Source organism: Pleurodeles waltl, chromosome 10 (assembly GCF_031143425.1).
Source record: "Pleurodeles waltl isolate 20211129_DDA chromosome 10, aPleWal1.hap1.20221129, whole genome shotgun sequence".
In the NCBI taxonomy this organism is placed as follows: domain Eukaryota; kingdom Metazoa; phylum Chordata; class Amphibia; order Caudata; family Salamandridae; genus Pleurodeles; species Pleurodeles waltl.
Window position 1 is genome coordinate 891,332,292 of NC_090449.1, and position 21,712 is coordinate 891,354,003.

General features: G+C 42.9%; 1 protein-coding gene across 9 annotated transcripts in view; it reads left to right on the plus strand.

Annotated features, from left to right (window-relative positions):
- Positions 1-21,712, plus strand: part of AKAP9 (A-kinase anchoring protein 9) — a 969,300-nt gene that overhangs the window by 277,957 nt on the left and 669,631 nt on the right. For all 9 annotated transcript variants that reach the window (XM_069211620.1, XM_069211621.1, XM_069211624.1 and 6 more), the window contains 2 exons: positions 8,244-8,337; positions 11,220-11,570. In XM_069211620.1, coding sequence (XP_069067721.1) covers positions 8,244-8,337; positions 11,220-11,570 — 445 coding nt within the window. The remainder of the gene's footprint in view (positions 1-8,243; positions 8,338-11,219; positions 11,571-21,712) is intronic.

The window sequence follows — 21,712 nt, forward strand, 5'->3', positions numbered from 1 at the left end:
CTGTGTAGAATGCATATAGGTGCTAAAGAATTGAAGATGACAAACAGTTTGATGGTCAAGTTTACTTTTCAGAATTTAAATAATCTATCATGCATTCCAATGGAAGCAGTTCATGGCCGGCCGAATTATACACCAAACAACCAACAGGCTGAGGCGAGAGGAGTGATACTCCTCAGAGTGGAGCTAAGGCCCACGCTATGTTTATTTCGTTTTCAGTCTTGTTTTTTTAAATTTATGTTATGCAGCTTACCTTGACAACCAGTAACATTCAAACAATGTTAAAGCACCCCCCCGAGAAAGCCATCCTTCCTCACTTCCTCAAGAGTATGTCAGTCCAAATGTATGTATGCATATGAAATCAATCTCCAAGTTTTTCGTAACAGTCTCTCCCTGAGACTTTATGTTCCTCTACTTCAAGCAGCTGCAGGACTCTCAGCCTTCTAGTTGCAAGCACTGATACTGCAGTGCTGAGCACGAAAACAGAGCACTGCTCCCGGTCACTGGAATTGTTATTCTTTGTCCACCAGTTTGTAGGCAAGTTCTCTTAATTCCCGTGAGTAACCATTTCGTCTGCAAGCATGTGCTATAGTTCAGTATTTCCTCTTCACCGATAAGGTGAGAATCATATGCTTTGCTGTCAAAGGTCTGAAGGATATAGTCTTACACCTACTGCTGGATATTGGGTACACTTCCTCTGTGTCAGCACAGAGCAGGATTTCAGACTGGCATCTAACCAGCTCAGAATACAAAATTTCTGGAATAGTGGCTAGTACTTTTGCACCAATAATTTTGAAGTTGTTGGCAACTCTGCAGAATATTAATGAGTGTTCCCTACAACCTATCCAAATGGAACCTGTCTGTCTGACGTATAATATAATTTAGAGCTCAATTGAATATTTTGTATATTTCCCCATGTTGTGCTTGTTTGGAAAAATTGTTGTCTCTTTGCAAGCTCAGCTCCCATTGGCCTTTATCCATAAAATGTAAATTAGTTTTCCCATTGCCTCTGAAGTGGGCATTGGGTTGTGGTTTTCAGCTCTAGTCAGATCTTTTTGAATAACAATATTGTCTATGTGCAAGTGGTTTATGCGTTATAACTACTTTCTCAAAAGATGTAAGTGGGCTGGTGTGCCCCCTTTTAATATGTTAAAGCTTGACTCAATGTCTCACCTGTGAATACCTAAACCTGTTTTCCTCCTGAATCTCATATTTCTCTTTGAGCTGTTAAAATGGTTTGAGCTGACCCTGGTGGAACTAGTCTGTAATTCCTTATCATCCAAGGGTGTAAAGGGTGAAAGATGTGAGGTTAGTGCCCCTCCCAACCCCATTCATCCCAGATTTTAATGTTGTTCCTGCTTGTGGCAAAATACATATGCAGGGGTTCCTCTGATTTTGGTTAATCCTGCAAGTTTCCTTGTAGTTCTGTGTAATAGTATGTGGTCTGTATCACAATACTGAGTGTGACCACTGGGAAAAAAAATACCATAAATTTGCTGCATGATAGCATAGCACTTGAGTGAATCTGAGGATTCTAGGCCTCCATCTCTGGGCTTTTTGGTGTTTGCCATATCTATCAACGTCTTGCCTAGCCAAATATAATCGGGACAGGTGGCCCACCGGGTATGTATGTCACCCTTTAGAACAGTCCGCAGGAGAGCTCAGAAAAGTTAAAGCATTTTGGGCAGGGCTGTCCTTATTGTTGCTGTCTATCCCTCCCACAAGATTTGGTGCGTATGCCAGTTGAATTTCTACACCTTGGCCATGTGAACAGCCCTGCCACAATCCTTGTTAACATCTCTGGTTTTGCTTCTAAGTGTTCCCAAGTTTTCTAATTCCATTTGCATCCACCAAGAGGGGACAGAATTCCATGAAGCCTGCATTATTGATTCAGGGGAATTGACATTCAGTTCTTCCTACTTGTTAAATTAATCTTAACCCCAATAACATCTGGACTGTGGCAGTAACACTCAGTTGGGGGGGGGCAAGAGGGTTGAGTGTGGGGGGGGAGGTGCATGCAGGGGGTGGGAATAATAATAAAAAAACACTTACCTGCAGCATTCCGCTTCGGTGTTTGTTGACTCGGTGCTTCTCTGCTTCTTCTCTCCCCACTCAAGCCAGATTCTTCTTTCATGCTGCTACCCAGAATGAGAGAAGTGCCTGGATTAGTCCAAGCGATGTCGGTATGGCCGGCCTAGGACTGCCGGCCAAACCGACATGCACAATTAGAGTGCACACTACTCCTCCCCCCCCCCCCCCCCCCCCCCCCCAGTTATGAGGATGGCCCTGCCCTACACTCAGTTGACTTTCAGCAGTGAGGCAACGCTCCTCTGCGATAGAGGAGGAGCCACCCCTGCATCTGGAACCGGTTCAATTTCCCAAAATTTCTGGCCTGGTCATGGTCAGTAATTTATCCTCAGTAAAGGCCATAGCCCTAAAGATGTCCTCGCGCACCTTCACCCCCAGTGCTCCCTCTATTTTTTTTCCCCCTTTGAGCAGCAATTAATGTCCTCTGAGCACAACAGCCAATGCCATGTGCGCTTGCACTTCCACCCCGTCTTGCTTGCCCACCCGCCCTCCACCGCCTGTCCATTTATAGAATGGATAGCTTTATAACACATGCCTTGGCCACGCAAGCTAAGTATGGTTAAGGTAAGTTAAACACTTAGATATCTATTTATTTATCTTTACAATTTTAAATTAAGGTGTTTTTTTTCTTTTTTTTTTTTCTTATTTTCGGGAAACGCACCGAACCCCCTATTAATTTTTTTTATATATTTTGATCTTTATTGGGAGGGAACCCCACATCCCCCTTTTTTAATTACCTATATGCCCATAACTGTATCAACCTATAAGCCCTAAAGCCCTAAAAATACCTTTACTACCTATACCCTTACCCACCCCAAACCCTAAAAATACTTTTACTACCCAAAACGTTACCCACCCATAAACCCCAAAAATACCCTTATCCCTCATACCCTCACCCACCCCTATACCTTAAATATACCCCTACTACCCTTACCCACTCCTTTAACCTAAAATTACCCTTCCCACTTTACACCTCTACCCACCTCTAAACCCTAAAAAATACCCTTACCATTGTATGCCCTACCCATCCCTACACCCTAAAAATACCCTTACCATCCGATGGATGGATGGATACTTTAACTACACTTACCTGGCATACATATTAAATGATGCGTGTTAAGGCTGTTCCCTATGTTATCTTGATGACTCCTCCCAACCCGCTTGTTTCCCCCTATTCCCCTCCAACCTCCTGCCCGCCAAAAACTCATTGAACAGAGGCAAGTAGCACTCGCATACATGAGAGCTATTTGGCTTTGTCAATGCTTTTTAGACATACTGTGCAGCAGCACAGCCTGCTTTGCAACATGGCTTAAAGAGGGGGGAAGCGCTATTATGCAGTGATGCAGTCAACGCTGACTGTGTCATACTACTTTTTTCTTTACTTTTAGCCAGTGCTGCTGTGCAACATATCTAATAAAACATTGACAAAACAAATAGATCTTGCATAGGCAAAATCTACTGGCTTTGCCAATGCGTGTTCCTGGAGCCATGCATGCGTCTTCAGGTTTGGACTGGACAGCAAGAGGCCCACATTAGTGAATGAGAAACTTAAGAAAAAAAAGTGGCCCACATTTGTAAATGGGGGCAATATTGAACGTGTAAAGACATGCTGTATAAGTGTTTTCCAAGATATGCGAGACTCCATGCGTTTGTGTTTACTGTAGGCAGTTGCTTGTGATAATAATAATCAACAGTAAAAACTGGCACACCAGCCCTTAAAACAGGGCCCACCTGTATAGTTCAGTAAAGCTGTGTGTCTCCCCTGCAGCCTGTTGACATTTTAGTCCACTTAACACCTGGTCAAGTCCATTCAAGCAAAAGAATAGAGCAAAAGGGTGTGTAAAGGTGTTATGTGCATTACCATAATAATAAAAGAGCTGCACTGTCATACTACCAGCCTGAGGGGGCCCCATCAGTATCTCTTTTCAACTGAATTCACCCTTTGCAGCACGCATTTGGAGAGAAAGCTGCCTTTCACGCTGGTGCATTCTTTTTAAATGAACAGCATGCAAGTTTTTCGTTGTGCATTCCTGCAGAAGCGCTGGGCGCAACGAAAGTGTAGGTTGCGCACACCTTACAGGAAACATAGTTCACCCCTACAGTGTACACATTGTCCTATATCCACAGAAAGAAATAGAGCGAAAAACAAGTGGGCAGGAGGACATCCCTCTCTCAACCCTTACCTTTTAGTAGTTCTATTATTCTGTCATTCAACCTGACTTGTAGCCCCTTGGGTTTGGTAAGATGCCATGATCCTCTGAGTAAAGTGTAGGCCCCAACCAACACTTCTAGGGATATCTGGTATGAAAATCCAGTCTACTTGGTCAAACACCTTATTGACGCCCATTGATAGTATGAATATTGCCTTGGTCCCTCTCCCGGCCACATGTACTACTTTGTTTATTTTAAACCATTGGTAACAATATGACTTGCAGACAGAGCAGTCCTAAAAACTAAAACAGAACCAATGGTATCTGGATTCCCAACAAAGTCATAGTTTGAGGAGTTTAAAAAAAAATCAGCATCCTAATCAGTAATATTCTGACGGTTGTCATTTTCTCATGTCAAGCTACGCAAAAGAGTATTTACTCCTTTAAAATGGACTCATTGTTTCGGAGATACAATGTTTCACCTTCTGGCTTACAGAACAGATACAGAATGGAGAACCTTTATAGTGTCCATCCATTTTCAGAGAAATGCCGCCAGCGTGCGTTGCCTTAAGGTCTTCGTCTCGTTTTGGTTGATCTTAGTTACATATCACAAAATATTTTCCAGTAACTTGCATGTTTCATTTGCCTTCCGTTATGAAGATAGTCTTGTGTATGCCAGTTGTACCACAAATCCGTTTTATGTATGCCGTCTCCAACAATTGAAACAATATCAGAAAAAATAACAATACCACATGACTGAAAAGCTGTGGTGATTAAGCCAGCATCAAATATGGACATTTCTGTATTTATTGTAAATGCTGACAATTTGTAGTAGCAAACGTTTATATCATAAAAATAATTCCATAACAGCGACACAAATAGATGTAAAGTCCATGTTAAATCTATTCCGTGTGTTGAAAAAAGTTTATTCTGAGTTGAATATTGCGTTCCAAATAAAATTCACATCACCAATCTTCAAATATGTTCCCAAATCCACTTGTTCGTCAACACGTGTTTCGTCAGGGGAATACCCCTTGACTTCCTCAGGACCTCCTATAACAACATTCCCATATATAACAAATCATTAGAAAAATCATATTATATGATTACAATCACACCCTTCTTAGTGAATATCAAAAATGTACATGCTTTAAAGTGGAAACCGTACCCCTATGGATTATGTATTTATTGCACACTGTATTAGCTGTTCTTGCGCTTATAAATCACTTGGTGTGTGAGACACTCAAAATTATATTGTGCATTTAGTCCCCTCATTTGTGTAATAAACTATCTCCACTCTGACTATAGACAGTGTAGACAAGTGCAGGATGCTGGAAATTCCAAAGTTCCAAAGGACATGCTCAAAGATATGCTGAAAACCTGTTAGAAACATGCTGCCAAAACCTGTGCAAAACCGTTGTGCTAACATACGTCCAAACAAGTATAATGCCCCTAGTGAATAACAATAGCTTCATACCTTCTGTTTATAAATTTTGTTCCTATTCTTTCTCCAAATATCAAAGCGTATATCGATTTACCTATGAAAAATCCCTCAGTTAATAACTTCCTACGCCACATCTTTAGAAATATAACTTAAATTTTAATCAACGTTCCCCATACCGCTCATCTGGCCATATATTCTTGACTTAATAAATTCACAATCGGATGCCTCGTTCGGAAAACGGCCGGCGTATCATATAATTGGTATCATCACAAAAGTCAATTCGATTAGCTACCGCGGACAGATTAATCTTCATTAAAAAGAAAAATGGGCATTACTCCACTCAATCTCTCACCTGTTTATTTTATTGATTTCGACTGATATGAAGGTATGTGACACACAGGGAATCCATAAGGAATTCAAGTTCTTCGGCTTTGATCATTGTGAATTAATCCACTAGGTGGTTACAGAGAATTGGCCTTAAGAAGAAAGGAATCTACATGGATTATACGATTAGGAGCTGTAGAACGAGGTCTAAATTCAGATTACGAGATGGAGTATTTTCTTGGTGATAAATAAGTGGAGCTAATATAGAAAGATTCTGCGAGTAATTAATTAACCTAGTATGATTGCCCCCTTGGTAGTATTTGATTTTATCTGCCTATCAACTGTACAAATTGTATAAAATATTTTTACACAATTGGGAATAAGAATTTAAACATACGCTGCTATTTAATTATGATTGGAACATTCTGGAATAGGAACAGGATCGGCACCAGATGACTGTACTATTATATGGGCAGTACTCCTTGTTTTGTACACTTGATAATCCACTATATCAACTATTATCTAGTATTATAAGTTATTGTGTAAATATTCGGAGAAATAAGATATACCAACTTAATGTGGCTAATTAACACTCGCATATTTGGGAAACCGGCAATTGTTTTTGACAGGACGGGAGGTTGACTTGTATAGATACGGACGAGTCCGTCTTTTATGTTGTTTCCATGCAAAGTCGACAGTTTGTGTACAGTAGTCTTTCGTCTATTACCATGAATAGGATTGCGGCTTTAAAAAATGGTCAGGCAGGAACTTCTCCCCTTTCTGGGGTGGCATCCGACGTACTCGCGGCATACCACAATCGGGATCATTCGAAATCATTAAAATAAACAGGTGAGAGATTGAGTGGAGTAATGCCTGTTTTTCTTTTTAATGAAGATTAATCTGTCCGCTGTAGCTAATCGAATTGACTTTTGTGAGGATACCAATTATAGGATAAGCTGGGCGTTTTACGAACGAGGCATCCGATTGTGAATTTATTAAGTCAAGAATATATGGCCAGATGAGCGGTATGGGGAACGTTGATTAAAATTGAAGTTATATTTCTAAAGATGTGGCGTAGGAAGTTATTAACTGAGGGATTTTTCATAGGTAAATCGATATACGCTTTGATATTTGGAGAAAGAATAGGAACAAAATTTATAAACAGAAGGTATGAAGCTATTGTTATTCACTAGGGACATTATACTTGTTTGGACGTATGTTAGCACAACGGTTTTGCACAGGTTTTGGCAGCATGTTTCTAACAGGTTTTCAGCATATCTTTGAGCATGTCCTTTGGAACTTTGGAATTTCCGACATCCTGCACTTGTCTACACTGTCTATAGTCAGAGTGGAGATAGTCTATTACACAAATGAGGGGAATAAATGCACAATATAATTCTGAGTGTCTCACACACACCAAGTGATTTATTAGAGCAAGAACAGCTAGTACAGTGTGCTATAAATACATAATCCATTGGGGTACGGTTTCCACTTTAAAGCATGTACATTTTTTATATTCACTAAGAAGGTTGTGATTGTAATCATATAATATGATTTTTCTAATGATTTGTTATATATGGGAATGTTGTTATAGGAGGTCCTGAGGAAGTCAAGGGGTATTCCCCTGACGAAACACGTGTTGACGAACAAGTGGATTTGGGAACATGTTTGAAGATTGGAGATGTGAATTTTATTTGGAACGCAATATTTTACTCAGAATAAACATTTTTTTCAACACATGGAATAGATATATCATGGACTTCACATCTATTTGTGTCGCTGTTATGGAATTATGTTTATGATATAAACGTGTGCTACTACAAATTGTCTTATTTTGGATATCTGGTTTAGGTTATTGTATGGGGTACATTTGGGGGTGAAGCCCCAGTTAGAGGCACCGTTTGAATGTGGAATAGGTAAGGGATACTTTTGAGAGTAGAGCGCCAGTTACTTTTATAGAGTTCACCCCTATTTTTGTCTGTTTATTGTAAATGCTGATTTGCCATGATGTTGTTTTCAAGTTTTTTTTAAATTCTGAAGTAAATAATCTGTATTCATCAGTCATTCAACTTGTTCATTTTTATTCAGTTGTCATATGCATCTTATGTTGTATTGTTTACTAACATCGACAAGTATATTCGATCGTCACCCAACCTCAGTATGTACATAGTAACCATTTGTCAAAGTTTACTAAAGCAGTGATGACATAAAAATGCATATGCATTCTTTTTCCAACCTAGGGAATTAACTGGGCTGCAGCTCAAAACTGAGCAGAGTGTTGAAGACTACCAAAGAACTGACCTTTTTCTTGCACCACGTACCAGCTCTTTGGAGGTAATCTTCTTGCCTTATCAGCTTCATAGCAGTCAGATCTTTGAACTTATATTTCGGAAGATGCAAATGATCACTGCTGAGAAAATGATTACTGCTGGGAAACAAAGCTAGTGGTTAAAACGTAGTACAAACATGATAGGTTCTATTCATACTAAAATTAATTTGGAATTGCGCAGAGCAGGGGTGTTAGCCATTTGAAGCAGTGAAACTTTCTGAAGATTTGTGCTGGGAATTGAGGTGGAACACACGTCTCCCAGCAGACCTTCCATGTTAAGAGCGCACAACACAGTTGTCATCTTTTGAGAACTCCCCCAGCTTTCTTGTTTCTTTTTAAAAATGAATGCCTTTCTGTCACCTCATGCAGAATTTCATGTGTGAATTTCTGAATTTTGCGTGGGTTATTCCTCTTATGTTCAGTTTTGGTTGCTAAGATCACATAGAATATGATTGTGTCTCTAGGAGTGTTTGAAAAAGTGTAGGCTATATTCTTATCGCATATCTCCAGTTTTAAATGTGTTTATTTAACTAATTATAAAAATAAACTCCTTTACCATAAAAGTTAGATCTAAAATGCTCCATATATTCCAATAATACCTCTGAGGGTATGTTAACACAGCACAAATATGACACACAGCAGTCCAAACCCCTATTGTGAGAGGAGGTGAGGGTAGAAGATCAAAAAACACAGTAACAACCTCTTTTTAATAGCTCACATAATCGATTTACCAACTAGGACAGAAATTCGGTAGGGCGAATGACCCCCTCAACTTACTCCCTCATTATACACTTGAAGTTTTTGAACCTTTGTAAACTCACAGGCACACTCTCCATTTCCACAACTTTCCATTGGGAAACATACCAAAGAGGCACAGTGTTTCATGCTTAGCAGTGCTTTCTTCACATCTAGGAGTTCCTGACTTTTGCTCTCTGTCAACATTGTCACAACAGAGACCACCCCAGAGTACTACCTGGGAAGTGGAACTTGTTTTGCCTGGCCGCTGCAGAGGAAGCCTCTTCTCTCTGAGTTAATTCACCAATCTCCACAATGGTAGTGCCTGCTCAGAGAACCCTCTTCCCACACCCCTCATGGGGACACGCATTTCCTTCCAAATATGAAGCTTTGTTGAGGGATCTGTAGGAAGCCCCTCACCCATCAATGGAATTTGAAGATCAGAGTCTCAACTCCTTCCTCCTTGGACACCTAGTCGTGTCTCAGCACTCTTATTCAAGTAGTTCAGCCTCTGTTTTCATGTCCTTCTATATTATTTTCAAAGTGCACAACGGCTGTGATTGCATTATCTCTAAGCTCACCCTTATCAGATTGTACCACCCTATGTGTTTGTACTAGCCCTCCATCGTGCTCATTCTCCGAGTGCAAATCCTGGAGGTACTTGGGTTATTCAGTGACTCCATGCTCAACCTTGACAGGAGTTATCTTTGCAGCTCTAGTGGCTCCCACCGTTTCTGTGGTCTGAGCAGAATTCCTGCTGGAGGGTTGTCAAGGTGAAAGAACTCCTGGTGGTCCCTCAGATGTTTATTCATCTCTTTTAGGACCTGATCTGCAGGTGTTTGCAAATTCAATGCCGCAGAGACTGCTATCTCTGACAGTGCCATAGATGTCTAACCAAATGAAGCACCTCCTTTTTGTGCAGCACTCCACTCTTTATCAGCTCTGGTGGTGTCTGACTTACCATTGTTGGCACCTGTCATCCAACCATCCAGTTCCGCAGGACCACCATGTCACTATTCCGTGACTCCCCCTCACTGGCACCCTGGTCGTTTTCCTATACTTCCTTTTGTCGTGCACTGAGTGACTGAGCTGAGGAATACTCCTCATGATGCTGTTGGACCCTAGCTCCCTCTGTTGATCCCAGAAGCAGAGGTTATAGTCCTTTCCCAACAGTAGTTCCGCGGGCTGTTACACCTTCCGCATCTCAGTTTCTGCAGTGCCCCCTGAAATGCTTCAGCCTCCATCTTGACAGCACAGCATAGGAGATCTGCTTCCCAATATTCCCAATTGCTTCACTAAAGAGAAAGTTTAGGACATGGGACAGAGCCCATTTGGTAGATCACTAGTTACTCCACAGTTGCCCACCTTATACCTGAGTTCTTCTTCCACCAAATTCCACATGATCCCGAAAGGGGAGGCCTTGACTAGAGCCCCATGGAATCCTGTCTGCTGTTGGCCTGTCTAGCTCAACCCTCCTCTACATTTACATGTGGTTCAGACTGTTATCAGACTTTACTTTTATACTAAGACAAACCACTTATACCTTCACAATTCTTTGAGACAGTAGTTTTAAGTAGGTCATTAGTTAAAACCTCCCCTCATGTTGATTAGAGTGGCACACATTTAAAAGCCGACTCAGAATTTGTTGTATTGCGTAAAAGCGGTCTCCCATTTGATTACTTGTTTCTTGTTGGGCACCAAACATTCAGACCACAGTACATTTATTTTTTGCATTTCACGGTCTCCTCCAGCCAGCTCAAATTGTTTTCACACTTGTCTGTTTAATGCAACCCACTTCAGCCTGCATTTTAATTCACTAAGCTGGTTTTTTCAGGACAGGCGAGAGCCTTTTTAAAACATATCACTTATACGCCCCTTCTGATACGCACCAAACAGAAAGGTATTGCTAAGCCCAAACTTCTTAATATAAATTACTGAAATGCATGTGTTTGCTCTGTTTTCACTAATTAGGTTTTTCTCTTAGTTTGTTGTCTATATTTTACCATCCAAATACAAATCCTGTGAGACTAGCACATTATACATTGTTTGCATGATGATTATTTAAATGACGGTACAATCTCCTGATATCTTCTTGTTCCGTACAGGCTATACAACTACATTCATATACACAAAATGTTTCTTTTATCTTTAGATTAATGAACCCGAGTTGGCTGAAGAATGTTCTCTGAAAGTGCCCAGTGGTCCCATCCAACAGTTGCAGACATTAAGGCAGTCTCTAGCATCTAAATACATGCAAGAGGTGAATTATCTGAAAATACAGCACCAAGAAGAACTTGAAAAACTAGCTTCCACCCTTAAAGAACAATACAGTGTTGAAAATGCAGAACTGAGGAAGGAAATTTTACAGTTGACAAAATGTAAACAAGAAAACCTAAACGGAGGTGTACGCCTGCACTGTGACATGGAAGACAATGATTGCAATAATGTAATTGGTTTGGTGGAAAAATTATATCAAGAAAGGATAGCGGATGAAGTGGCCAAGGTAACGATGAATGTCCCCCTAAAGTTAAAGAGATTTTTGTTACTATATTTGTACTGTGAGACTGTGCCTATAAGCAGTATTATTTCAACTCTAGAACCCAGAATACCCTTTATTTCTGATTATTAAATTTAGTTTATAATTCGTATTGGTGTTCAGTCATAAATTGTATTGGTGCTAAGTGTCATTCGCATTCTATTTTTGTTACTTTTAGAGTAGATAAATTCCTTTCATATAGGCAGGCCTGCCAAGTACCATGCATCAGGGGTTAGACTAATGCATTAAATGGTTAGTCCTGCATAATTAGTAGCTTCTAACAGCGCAATGAGGTGCTCCAGACAGCTCTGTGGGATATTATAGTTCAGTGAGTGCAGTTGCTGTTGCCTAATGCAATGATAGCCAGGCCCAGGTTGTGGAGAGCTGACTAGTTGCCATTGTGACCGTCTGGGGCCAGTTAAGTTATTGGTACAATGTGACATGATTTCTCCTATCACAAAAAAGCAGAAGCCTCCTGCACCCCGCCCACCTCTTGCTCCTCCTCGACATATGGATCCCTCTCATCAGTGTTGGCCGCTTATGAACAATGACAGGCTCTTCCAAGAGGCGTCCCCAGTAATGTGCATTCATTGCCTTTTTGAGCACGCAGTTGTTGATTGGCCAGGCTGCAGGCTTATTTGTTCGTGTTCAGCCTAGTACCGCTTATACAGGATGGTGCTGCGCGACTCATCAGCTATGCCAGTCTACTTACTGCATGATTGTTAACCTGGGAACCTGGTGTTACTCCAGTATTGGAACTTTCATAGATTCACTTGTTTCAGTCATTCCCTATTGTCGAGAAGGGAGTCCCCGGTACCTTTAATTAAGTAGTACTAACATAGGTTAAACCTAAAGGCCCTTAGGCCTCTCAGTTTAGCATTCTGTCGGAGTCATTTTAATAAAAAAGGACCAAACTTAAGAGCCCACCAATCAGGCGACACCACCCTTTAGAACCTTTCTGAGAGAAGCTCCAGTTCCTCAGATTTTCTACCGCACGTCGTGCTAAGGAGTCTCCTCAGAGCTCTGCTCTGCTTTTCTGTATTTTGGAATACCCAAAAGGTTATACTCTTCATACCTAAATCAGACTGATAGCTGGTAAGGCCTCCATCATTTCTGACAAGGAGAAGAAGGGTTTGTTCAGATCCTGCAAAACCTGTGGAAAAAAGAGGTTACACTCTGAAGACCCTCACCAGAATTGCATATACTGCCTTTACCCAGACCACTCTGCCAAGAACTGCAAGGTATGTGGCACCTTCTCCTCTAAAACCCTTAACGATAGAGAAGGCAGATTGGTGATATGGTTTCAAAAACCTAAATCCAGAGACAAAATCCAGTCTTTGATTCTAAGAGCGATGATTCCTCCACATCTTCCAGGAGATCACATAAAGAGCGAGATCTCTTCACTCAAGGTCCTCCTCATAGCAAAAAGACTGCCTCAGGGTCTTACAAAGGCCACAGCCCTTCTTCACCGGTTCAGAAAGTGCTAAAAAAATCATCTTCTGTGCATCCTAAGTCAGCTGAATTGTTTAGGAGACCTTCCTCTGCTCCTACAGTCGACAGACCACTTTTCGAATCCCCACCGTCGCCGACAACCTCGTAGACAGCAACAGCGAGATCTGGTCAGCCGTCGACAGCGGTTTCTTTATCAATCCCGACGATGGCTCCTCCGTCAGCTCCTCCTCTGATGATGACGTCGACGATGAGTCACCCACTGTTGACAAGGACAATGTCGACGACATCATCGTCAACAAAGACCTATACTTCTTCATCGTCCACGACTGTAACCATGGTTTCTTCATTGCCATCATTATCGACGATGACCCCTTCAACGGTAGTTTATACCACAAAACCGTCAACTGTTAAAATATCTTCAAAATCAGCAACAACGAAGGAGGCATCGACGAATGCTCTTTTCACGCCGTCGACAGAGGCGTCTACGACACAGTCTACGAGCTCATCGACAGGAGAAAAAATACACAAAAGACAGGAAACTAAGAAAATTACACCGAAGCATACTTATAGTAAAATAACCCCTTTAATACCAGTCATTCTCTTGGAGGTGATGACGAATCGTATGATGAGATTCCATTTGGAACAGCACACAGTCCCTCACAGTTGAATGTAAAGTACCAGGAGGACGACGATGGGTATGGCGAAGTTTACAACCCACAATACTATGCAAGTGATCAAACATATCAGGAGGGTTTTTATATGCCAAACACTTTAATTTTTGACTTATGAGCAATGCTAGCCAACTATAATAGGTGATTTCCAGCTACAGAAGAGGTGCAACCTCAGCCACCATCATCTTCAATTTCTTAGGTAGCCACCCTGCGTCAAAGACCGACCACTCTACTGTTGGCAAATGTGGTCACACCTGATATGACCCTCCCGCATGAGACTGATATATCGGATAGAGAACAAGAGGAAGGTGAGCTCCTTAACAACCAGTCAGAGTGGGACAGTTATATAATCCCAGCTCCACCTTCTCCTTCTCCTTCAAAGGTAGACTCACCTCCAGAGGACATCGGAGGATTCCATAACCTTATGGAAAGAGCTGCTAAATGCTTTGCACTTCCCATGCCATCCAAGCACATTGATCGCTTTCTCTATGACTTTAAGGAGCCATTCCAAAAATCGTTACGCTCCATGCCACTAGTCAGTTACATAGGGGAAGAAGGTTTGAAAGTCATGCAAAACCTAGCAACAGTCACAGCAGTGTTTCCACGCCTAGATAAAAATATAAAGCACCTAAAGATGCCCCAGAATGCTTGACTGGTCACCCTCCCCCAGATTCAGTGGTAACACATGCAGCCCAGAGAAGATCCAAAAATCCTTCTAGGCCAAATTCCGCACCTCCAGACAAGGAAGGTAGACGATTAGACAATATTAGCAAAATATTTTCTTCAATGTCCAGTCTAACTGTAAGAGCGGCTAACTCCCTTGCGGTGTTAGCTAGATATGACAGGCAATTATGGGCTGACATCGCCCCATATGTTGATCAAATGCCGAAGGACACTGAAGTGGAAGCTAAAAAGATATTACATGAGGGAGAATGCACATCGGCAGAGATAACTGATCGTGCGATGGGTATAGCCACTACTGTATTTCGTCAGCTTGCAGGGGCTACGTCCTCAGAAGGCAAGGTTGGCTGAAGGCCACATCATTTCGTCCGGAAGTACAGATAAAATACTAGACCTTCCATTTGATGGTCAAGAGCTTTTTGGGAAACATATTGACGAGGCATTGCAGTCAATAAAATCTGACAAAGAGATGGCAACATCTTTGGGAACACTGCAGTTTCAAAAGTCTTCCTTTCGTGCCACGAGAGGATGAGGAATGCCTTCATATAGGGGAGGCTATCAGCAGTTTAGATATCTGTTGTTCGCATCCACCGCCCTACAATTTTGCCAGCAATACTCCCAAAGATAACCTCTGTAAGTGGCTTGCAATAGGTCTGCCACCAGAGGACGTTCAGCTCGTCCAACTAAAGACTCGGCTCACAGAGCATGATGTTCCAGGGCTCCGGCTACCCCCAAAACACCTACCTCTATATCTAGGGGGAAAGATCTCATTATTTCTACAGCAATGGCAAACCATAACATCGGACCAGTGGGTCTTACAACTGGTAAACTGTGGACGCACACTGGGGTTTGTTCAAATACCTCCTCCCAACCCTCCTCGCAAGACTTCCCCAAAAAATCTGCACCAACTCATGATGGAGATCAAAAAAATGCTCCTCAAGGGCACAATAGAAAAGGTGCCACCGTCACAGCGAGAGAAAGGATTTTACTCCCGATTCTTCCTCATTCGCAAGAAATGGAAGGATTGGAGACTGATCCTCGATTTCGGAGAATTCAACACCTATTTGAAAAAAACAATTGTTCTGCATGATAACTCTACAGGACGTCCTTCTCCGGTTGAACCAGGAAAACTTTGTCTGCCCTAGACCTGAAGGATGCTATTTCCACATCCTAATTCATCCAGCCCACAGACAGTACCTAAGATTCATGGTAGTCAGAAGCCATTTTCAATTTTGAGTTCTTCCATTTGGTATAAAATCAGCTCCCAGGATATTCACAGAGTTCCTAGCTCCTACTTCAGCCTTTCTCAGGAGAAGAAAGCATCAAGTATTCCTATACGACTGGCTGATAAAAGCAAACACCTTCTCAGCAGCACGCAGGTCAACAAGAAAGTGCATTGCCTTAACAGCTTAAGTCTAACTGTAAATTGGGAGAAGTCCAAACCACAACTATCACGCACAATAACTTTTCTAGGGGCAAATCAGAACACTCAGTACAGCATTGCCTGCCCCACTGTAGAAAGACAACAAAGACTGCTTTCTCTGACAAAGTCAGTGCAAAGAAAATAATCAATTTCAGTACGCCTTTACAAATCGTTAGTGGGGATGATGTCTTCATGCATCCCTCTAGTTCCATTCTGCAGGCTCAAAATGAGCCCTCTCCAAGAAAAGCTCAGTCTGCAATGGGTCCAGGTCTCAGGAAGCTTTGAGGACCACATCAAGATCACTCCAGCCATCACCAAGGCTCTGGTATGGTGGTCTCAGAAACTTCTTCTTTCCATCGGCCTATCATTTCTTCATCGCCCAGCCTCATGGGTTATCACCACAGACGCCTCATTAGAGGGTTGGAGAGCGTTTCTGCAGGACCTGAAAATAAGTGGTAAATGGCCACCATAGTTTCAAACACTGCACATCAATCCTATAGAGCTAAAAGCAGTCTGCCCAGCCTTGCAGGCATTCCTCCCAAAGATAGCCAATTAAGACCAATTCACAACGGACAATACCACTACGATGCATTACATCAACAAACAGGGGGCACAAGATCCCTTCCTCTCTCCAAGGAAGCTCAGGAGATAGGAGTATTCCATGCTATACAGAACAAGATAGCAGACTCGCTCAGCAGAATAAAATCAGTCTGTCACAAATGGGAACTGCACCAGTCCACCGTCAACCACATATTTTCTTTGTTGGTAACACCCAACCTAGACCTCTTCGCCAGCCTGTCAAACACCAAATGTCTATTCTACGTAAGCTGGCATCACCAACGGGATCCTAGGGGAATGCGTTTTCCATAGCATGGTCCGAATTCTTTGCCTACGCGTTTCCGCTGATTCCCAGAGTCCTAACCAAAATGAAGAGGGAACCATGCACATTGATATTAATAGCCCCATACTGGCCTCGCCAGCATTGGTTCATGGAGCTTCTTCTTCTATCAGGGAAGCCTCGCATCCCACTGAAAATATCTCCCTATCTACTTACAATGAACAACAGACAAGTCTTACATCTGAATCCTCAATCAATGCATTTATCAGCATGGCTCCTGAGCACCTTGAGTTCGCACATCTAAACATTCCACAGGAGGGCAGAGATATACTGTCAAGGGCCAGAGCAATTAACACCAACAAAACGTATTCATGGAAATAGAAGAGATTCTGTTTGTGGTACCAACAGCAACAGATTGATCCTATTTCCTCATCACCGGAACAAATATTGCCCTATTTGTGCATTTGGCGCACTCAGGGCTTGCCCACTCCTCCATAAGGGATCGCCTGACTGCGATTACGTCTTAGTTTCTTCACCTTCGTTATGGTCCTCCAGATTAATTAAACGATTTCCAAAGGGTGTTTTCAGAGTTTTTCCAACTTTCAGACCTCCTCCTCCCTCCTAGAATCTAAACATTGTTCTTGCCCAACTCATGAAGAAACCATATGAATGAATCCTTAGAGCTTCTGGGAAATTTCTTTCCTGGAAAGTAGCTCTCCTTATTGCTGTAACATCAACCAGGCAAGTCAGTGAGTACTGTCTATACAAGATCCCGTTTTACAGATTAAACAGAATAAAATAATCTTGCGCACGAGCCCACGTTTCATACCAAAAGGCCCCTCGGACTTTCATTCAAATGAACCCTTAGTTTTGAAAACATTCTTTCCAAATCATACAACTCCAGCGGAGAAGGCTCTACACTCTTTAGACATTAAAAGATGCATAAAATTCTATCTGGACAGTACCAAAGCATTTCGCAAAACCAGCCAACTATTTGTGGCTTTTAGCGCACCAAGAAGGGGTCAACTGCTCCAAAACAGAGCATCGCAAAATGGATTTCTTCAGCAATCCGGTTTTGCCAACAAGCAGCGGGCGGCAACCTCTGTTCGTGCTCATTCAACACATTCAGTATCCCCATCTGAAGCATTGCTTGCAGGTGTACCGCAATCTTTCCTCCAGCTCCAGTGGCTGGTGAGACTTTGGGAGACACATCTATGTAGGGAGGGACTGATGTGAGTACTGCTGGAGTGAGGGTGAGTTGGAGGACAATACCATTCAATCTGGCACCGGCATTTGCCCATGTGAAGGCCACGGACTCTTTCCCTGCCGAGGTGCACAATTAGAAGGTGGGATTCCTTGACAAGAGGCCATGCCTAGAGAGAGACTGTGGGCTGCGTGTGGCACCCTGCGTTGCTATCGGTGGCGGGTCCTACAGGTGTATCTGGTGAGTGCTTCTGTGGTGGGGCAGAGGGTCAGGAGCCCTCATCCTTCACCTTCCCTGGAAAGTGTTTTAAAGAAATCCACGCTTGGGGGCACAGGATCTCCCGTGGACCTGAGGCAGGTGAGACGAAGGCGTCAACAATGGCGCCTTCCCTCCCTCCCTCTCTCATTGGTGGGGGATGTTGGGGCAACTCACCCTGTGTCAAAACACTGCAGGGAGCAAACCACCCTGCCTCCTTCCAGTGAAGAAATAACTGACTCCTCTTTCTCCACTACCTGAACATTGGCACTAGCTTCTCGTGTTATCCTTATGCCTGCCACCTGTGGGATAAGCAGGCCAAGGGCCTGACATCATCTGACCCGGAACCTCTCCTCCCACCTGAGTTGCCCCCTCCACCTGCGCTTAACAAGAAGTGGAATGAACGGAAACTTAGAACTAGCCCTTCTTCGCAGTGTGGTGAGATCCCTAATATCATAGGCTGGGACAGACCCTGCCCTCCATGTACAGGCCATGATTGGTAAATATACAGCCCCATCATTTGGTGCACAATCAGCATTCGAAAACACAGGTGAATCATAATCATCTAAGACTCCTCGCAACTATGCTACAGGTTATGCTACAGGCTATTGACGTATCCCGCACTACGCTAGAGAATAAAATCGGCGGGGTGGGCATGGAGGTGATCTTCTTGCGATGGGACCTGTGTGGGGGGTGGCCTAGAGGGTGTCTGAGGCAGAGGGTGTCCAAACTGGAAGGCATCATAGTAGAACTTAAAACAATAGTTCTACGACTCTCCCACACAGCCAAAACCCTCAAAACCTGTGTAAAGGATGCCGAGGGAAGGTCCTGCAGACACAATCTGATTCTTGGGAATCCACAAGGGTGCAGAAAGCCCCACACCCGAACAATTCCTAGAATCTTAAATTGATACCAGAATACCCTAATCCTTACTCTCTGCCTGCTTTGTTATGGAAAGGACACATCATTCCCTGACACTAATCTCCCGTCCACACCCCTCCAAAACCACACCCCCAAATGCCATGTGATCACCAGATTACTGAACTACAGGGGCAAAGGAACACAAATCTTGGGGATCTACGGTTCAAGAATAGCCGGATTATGATATTTACTAATTATACTCTTCTAGTCCAACAAAGACAGCGGGCTTATGAAAAATTTAAACTACACCTTAGAGCCCAGGAAATCCAATACATTCTTCTGTTTCTAGTGAAACTTAAAGTTTATAATAATTCCACATCCCTTTTCTTTGGGACTCCAGAGGTGGCCTGGAGCAAGGTTATGAAACAACAACCCATCTTATGCAAATCACCACTGCCATGGGGCAAAGACATCACAACAAGAAGATGCCAGGGTGCAAATCCCAAGGGGCTGCAAAAGACTCATTAGAAAAGAGTGCCAGGGTTCCAAGACACGGAGGCCATCAGACTCCAAAGAAGACCATCATACAGCACCCTTTGTGCCCTCCCAGGACCTCCTGCTTAAAGCTCTGCCTGTGGAGTCGGCTGCGCCCGTGCTCCAGCTGGAGCAACAAACCTTGTATAACTGCACAAACTACACACCTATTTTTACTGTCCACACCACTGTATCCTTGTTGTTAATGATCTGGCATGAAATAACATTGAACTCTTGCTTTTCATCCTACCTCCTAATTTGTGGTTAAGGGGGATGACAGATGCTTCTGGGGTTGAAGTGTGGGGTGGGTAGAGGGTACCGTTTTTGGTTTGGGAACTTGCACTATTTTAGTTTTTGTTTGAGTGTTTTTCAGTTGCATTTTCGTTCTACCTACATGTTGCACTTCATGCTTGCTCGGCCTTCCCGCACACACCAGATCCAGTCTCATGTCAGGAACACCATAACCCCATACTACACCATGGAGGCTATGTTAGAGTATACCATGCTGGATACACTACTACTTCATGTGAGGTCTCTATTCTTTTGCACAAACACTTTCCTATACAGGTCATTAAACTTCACCATGACGATCTAGGTCTGCTATGTCATCATTGGAAAAAGAGGGTTTTCGCTGGACGACTGCCTAAGTTTATGCCCCTCATACACTTGTAATGGAAACGCTACAGGCATTGGCAATGGTGCTGCTATAATTCCACCTGGTGCTCACACTACTTGGTGACAACTTTTACTCCATTATGGACCCGCATCTGACAACAAGGAACCCCTTGACACTTAAACCTATTAGCTTGAAGGTGTGGGTGCACTCTGGCCCTCACAGATACTTGGCACCTGCTACATCTCCAGTTTAAGGAGCATACCTTCTACTCCCACTCACATGGTTTCCTTTCAAGGAGGTGAATTATTGTAGTCCTGGATCCTGCCATACAAGCTGACTGACCATGCCTTGGTAACCCATATATTTAAGTTGCGTAGACAGAGCAGACAGGGCAGTGGCAGCTTAGTGCCTGGTGGTTTCTCTACAATAAATTTGAAGACTTCCTCTGGGAACAAATCATTGACTTGTTGACTTGACTTACTATCAATAAAGAGTCCATTGATTCACTGGCCATTATCTGAGAGGTCTTAATGGCAGTCATGAGGGGTCAGATAATATCCCACCAGACGGTGACCAGGGACTGCAAATCTAAACAAATAATTGTCCTAAAGCATGAAATAAACTCATAGACAACCCTAATTATCAGAGGAGACACAAACCTGATCTGTAGATACTGACACTAAGGCAGAAGCTCATGGATACAGCATCACTAGCTCATGTAAACCACATAATATAAACTATACAAATTAGGAGACCCGGCAGGAACATTCGTGCACTGGCTGGCAAACAAAGACCAGGAACTTCGGCAGATCTACAGCCAAAGCACTAGCTCTGCCTAGACACACACACAGCCTCCCACTTCGTTGCCTGCCAATTTGCAAATTATTACACCCATCTTGCCGTGAAACGACCCAGTGCCCACATTGGAACGTGGAAACCCAATTATTGAAGACCTGATTTTGCCTAAATGTTCAGTCCTAAAAAGACACAAGTTAGACAAACCACTCACCACCAAAGAAATTCTGGAGGCTCTCCAGGTGCTCGTAACCAAGAAAACTCTTGGGCCTAACAGCTTCCCATTGGAGTTGTAATACATGAAGCTGGGCCTATATTCACCCCCCCCTGCTTGATATGTATAAAGAAGTCATGCAGTTAGAGGAGGTCCTGCATTACCTATGTCGGGCCACGATCTTACTGGTCCTCAAACCACAAAAAACCCTCTAGAATGTGTCTCATATAGGCCCATCTCTGTTTTCAACATCAAGACTAAAATCCTTGCCAAAGTGCTGGCAAACCGACTTGTGAAGGTAATTGTGACCTTAGTACATCCTGAACAAAATAGCTTTATGCTAGGGTGCAGCACCTGCCCATTGCCTTTGGCACCTGAACAATGTGATAGCGGTAACCAGCGGTTTAATGGAGCACAAGGTCCTGGTATCCATGGATTTTGAAAAGGCCTTTGATTCAGTTTGGTGGCAACTCATTCTGGAACAGATCAATTTTAACCTTCTTTTCCACAGATACATCAGTACTTTGTTCTTCTCTATGGGCATGTGTTTGAGTAAATGGCAAAC